At 38.4% G+C, this 3,874-nt stretch overlaps 1 protein-coding gene across 1 annotated transcript; it reads left to right on the top strand.

Moving 5' to 3' along the window:
* The first annotated feature begins 814 nt into the window (after positions 1-814).
* On the top strand, positions 815-3,235 carry LOC121766028 (nuclear transport factor 2B-like). Its single transcript, XM_042162358.1, has 2 exons — positions 815-1,208; positions 2,960-3,235. Exons 1-2 carry the CDS (start codon positions 912-914, stop codon positions 3,032-3,034), a joined length of 372 nt encoding a protein of 123 aa, XP_042018292.1. The 5' UTR covers positions 815-911; the 3' UTR covers positions 3,035-3,235.
* Positions 3,236-3,874: the final 639 nt, after the last annotated feature.

Genomic DNA, 3,874 nt, shown 5'->3' with positions numbered 1-3,874 from the left:
TTATGTCAACTACGATGTCAACAACAAACGTTATTTATGTCAACTATTATGTCAACATCAACATTTTACAAATAATTAATGTCAACAACAAATATTTTCATGTTAACGACCTATATTATTTATGTCAACAACAACGTTTTACATATAATATATGTAGATATATGTAGTTGACATTATACGTATGTAGTTGACATGAATTATATATGTAATTGACATGGATTGTATACATAGTTGACATGAATTGTATATGTAGTTGACATTGTATATATATATATATATAGTAATTAAAATAAGCCTAATCGGTTCAAAATTGTGCTAATCGACGGTTGACCGTCAAAAATTGATGGCACCGTAAAAAATGAACGTAAACGACAAGAATTTCATATGTTATGGACCTATTTTTCAAAAAGTGAATGTTTTGGATCAAATTCATATTTCGTCCATATGTTTAGAACAAAAATTGACCTTTACCCTATATGAAAATGTTAGAACCATTGCCTGTACTTGAACGACTAATGGTGAAGTGTTTGCCCATTCGTTTTTAATGGGTCGAATAAATGTACCATTCAACTATGGAATTGAAACACCGACAATCAAGATTCAAAACACAACACAACACAACACATTGTTTCATTAAGCCAACATATTTTCCTTCGGCCCATTTCTGTTTAGTATCGCGTCAAGGCCCAAAAATCAGTCCATCTAATAATTAGAATTTGAAAAAGTGCATTATTTTTCAGTACACAATATTCAGTAAAACCTTATTTCCTGTTTTATTATATTAAGAAAAATGAAAAAATAGTTCAACCCATCTGTGTGTGTGTGTGTGTGAGTAATTGACTTGCGTAAAGAAGACTTGAAAAAACAGAGAGGGAAAAGAGGGCATTCCATTTCCACCCACCGCCGATCCGATGGATCCAGACTCTGTCTCCAAGGCATTCGTGGAGCACTACTACTCCACCTTCGATTCCAATCGGTCCGGCCTCGCCAACCTCTACCAGGACGGCTCCATGCTCACCTTCGAGGGCCAGAAGATCATGGGATCCGCCAACATCGTCGCCAAGCTCACTGGTCTGCCCTTCCAGCAGTGCCAGCATCAGATTTCCACCGTCGATTGCCAGCCCTCCGGCCCCGCCGGTGGAATGGTCGTCTTCGTCTCTGGAAACCTCCAGCTCGCCGGCGAGCAGCACGTCCTCAAGTTCAGTCAGGTATTTCCTCCGATTCCGTTGCTATTGCTAGGCTTTCGCGATTGATTTGATTTGTGGAAATTTTGGTACGAGTGTGGTTGAAATTGTATTCTGATTGTTGCGATTTTAGTTAATTTGTTGAGTGTGCCTTATCCGATGGAAATTTTGGAGATAGATATTTTATCCACGAGATGAAGTAATTACGCAAATAGAGATATGATTGCACTTGATCCTTGGTCATCTGTGGCGTGAAAACAGTGGAATTGACGTGTGCAATACTTGATTGAGATTTAGTGCCTTTTATATAGGAACTAGGAAGTAAAAGGAATTGATTGTCTTGTAAATTTTGTTTGCCACGCAAGCTCGAGATCATGCACCTAGAAATGCTGAAGAGATTGTCTTCTATACATAGATTGAATAGCAAGCTCAAAAGGAAATTTCATATACTAGAATTCAATTGCTGAGTGTACCATGTGCATTTAAGGTTTGAAGCCGGAAATATCTAGAAATTCTCCGTGATATTGTTGTGGTATATCAATGAGAGATAGTTGTTTTCTGCTTGTCTTTTAGTTTTCAAGTTTCTGCCTGTTTGTTTATACATTAAGAAGAAGGTTATTGCAGTTTGAATGCAACTTCATCCTTTCTGGTTTCTTGCATGTTTATTGAACCAGATGCTGAAAATGCTGAGTGCTCTAAATTCCAGTTAAGCGCTGAATGCTGTTTGATATATAACCATAGAGGTTTCAGGTTGACCATTGTTTTTGTCCCTTTGAGAATCTTAAATACTGCACACATGATAGTAATCTCAAATTCAGGCATTGCAAGCAGTAATGTCTGGAAGACTGGAACTGTGTTTTCATGGTTTTATAGGTGTTTGTTTACTTGTGCACTATGCCAGCCTTGATCGTTATGTTGAGTATTTGGCTAGCCATGTAGTTGTGTAGATACATCTGAAATTACATATACACGATGAAGTAAAGTGCATGTGAACTCGATTATTTCATTGTTTGTGGCCAGCGTCCCACTTGGTGTGGAGCAAGGTCTAGGGTTTTGATTTTATCCCAATTCCTGATTGCTCATGTTTGGCTGATGAGTTGATTATAGGAAATGAATCTTTGAAATTCTTGTGTAGTTACAATTTAACTGGATGTGGAGACTTGAGATCCTGTTTGGTTTTGCATGTGTGATTAATACGTTTCTTAATTGAGTTCAGCCGTCTTCTAGTTCTTTTTTGTTCATTTTTTCTTCTTTTTATGCTTGCTATCTTCTTTTTATATTCCACCAAACGGAATGTTGAATCGCATGTTTAAGAAAGGTTTTCAGTTCCATGATGCATATTTTTCTTTGCGAATGTAATGTTATCTATGTTATTCACATGGATATGCTCTGGCAATGTGTGAAGAATGTAAGACCAGAATCCAGAAATTGTACTGGTGATTTCATCACTCACGAAGTTGATATCACAGCTTTTATTTACTCCTTCTCACAAAATTATAAAGTTATGTCAGGCTAGCGATAGTGTTAACCTCTAGAGATAAGTAGTTTGTCTAGCTTTTCTTCATGTGATTAAGAAGGCTTTCTGTATAGTAAGAAATTGAAAAATCGAATTCATATTACCTGTACCTAGACAGATGATGAGACTCATTTTCGTTGGATTCATCTCCCTTAATAGACAGCAACTGTTTTTCAAGATTTACATATGACAGCACTCTTGTGTTGGTTACCCCTGAAAATTATCATCTCAATTTCGCTCCTTGTGTGCTGTTGTGCAGATGTTCCACCTGATGCCAACTCCTCAAGGAAGCTTCTACGTGCTAAACGATATTTTCCGCTTGAACTATGCCTGAAGCTTGGTATTGCAAACCGAACACAAACAGGGTCTCAACTGAACTTGGTTTCCCTCTGATCGGTGTGTTCCAAAGTAAAAAAAAAGTGCTGCTATTCCAAAAGTAAGGATTTAGCTTCATTTGCTTGGGTGTTTGTGTATTCTTGACCAGTTATTTGTGGATATTTGAGACTGATTCCCAGTTGAGATGCGTTGCGTTCCATTACCATGACTTCACCCCCCCCCCCTCCCTCCTCTCCTTCCCTAGCATGTGCCAGAACTTTACATTTAGTTCATGCACCACATTTCATTCTCCATACTAAGTGTGGGCGGTGTTTACATGAAACGATTGTGATGTGAAAATTTTCCTTTATAAAAAATGAATATGTTTGTTGGCAGAGAAAAAGTGATGAATTATTTGCCACTGCCACTGCCACTGCCACTGCGTGCTCCGTCGCCACCTAACACCCTCTTCACCACCTCCCCCACGCAATTCCTATCATCACACACATCTCATTCCACCTTTCCTTGCTCCTGTCACTATCTCTAGTAACTCCATCGTCTTCTCACTAAGCATTGTGGTCCAACGTCAATTCCAGCTTCATCTCTCTTTCACCTAGCTTTATTTCTTTCTCAATTCCACCTTCCCCTGCTTCAACTTTATCTAAATCATTTTATTGTCTCAATGCTTCTGAATCGAAATTATCTGGCAACATACAAAATGAAACGATTCTCTCCAACAAAACCAACTTATCTAGAAGACCACCATCTTCATCTCCACTCCATTTGATAGCTTAAGACGCCGCCTCCATCCTCTGTTGAACCACTCAACCCTTTGGCAGAACATCTGGGTTCGAGCTTA

This window comes from Salvia splendens, chromosome 14 (assembly GCF_004379255.2).
Source record: "Salvia splendens isolate huo1 chromosome 14, SspV2, whole genome shotgun sequence".
Lineage (NCBI taxonomy): Eukaryota > Viridiplantae > Streptophyta > Magnoliopsida > Lamiales > Lamiaceae > Salvia > Salvia splendens.
This window is presented reverse-complemented; position numbering and strand designations above follow the sequence as displayed.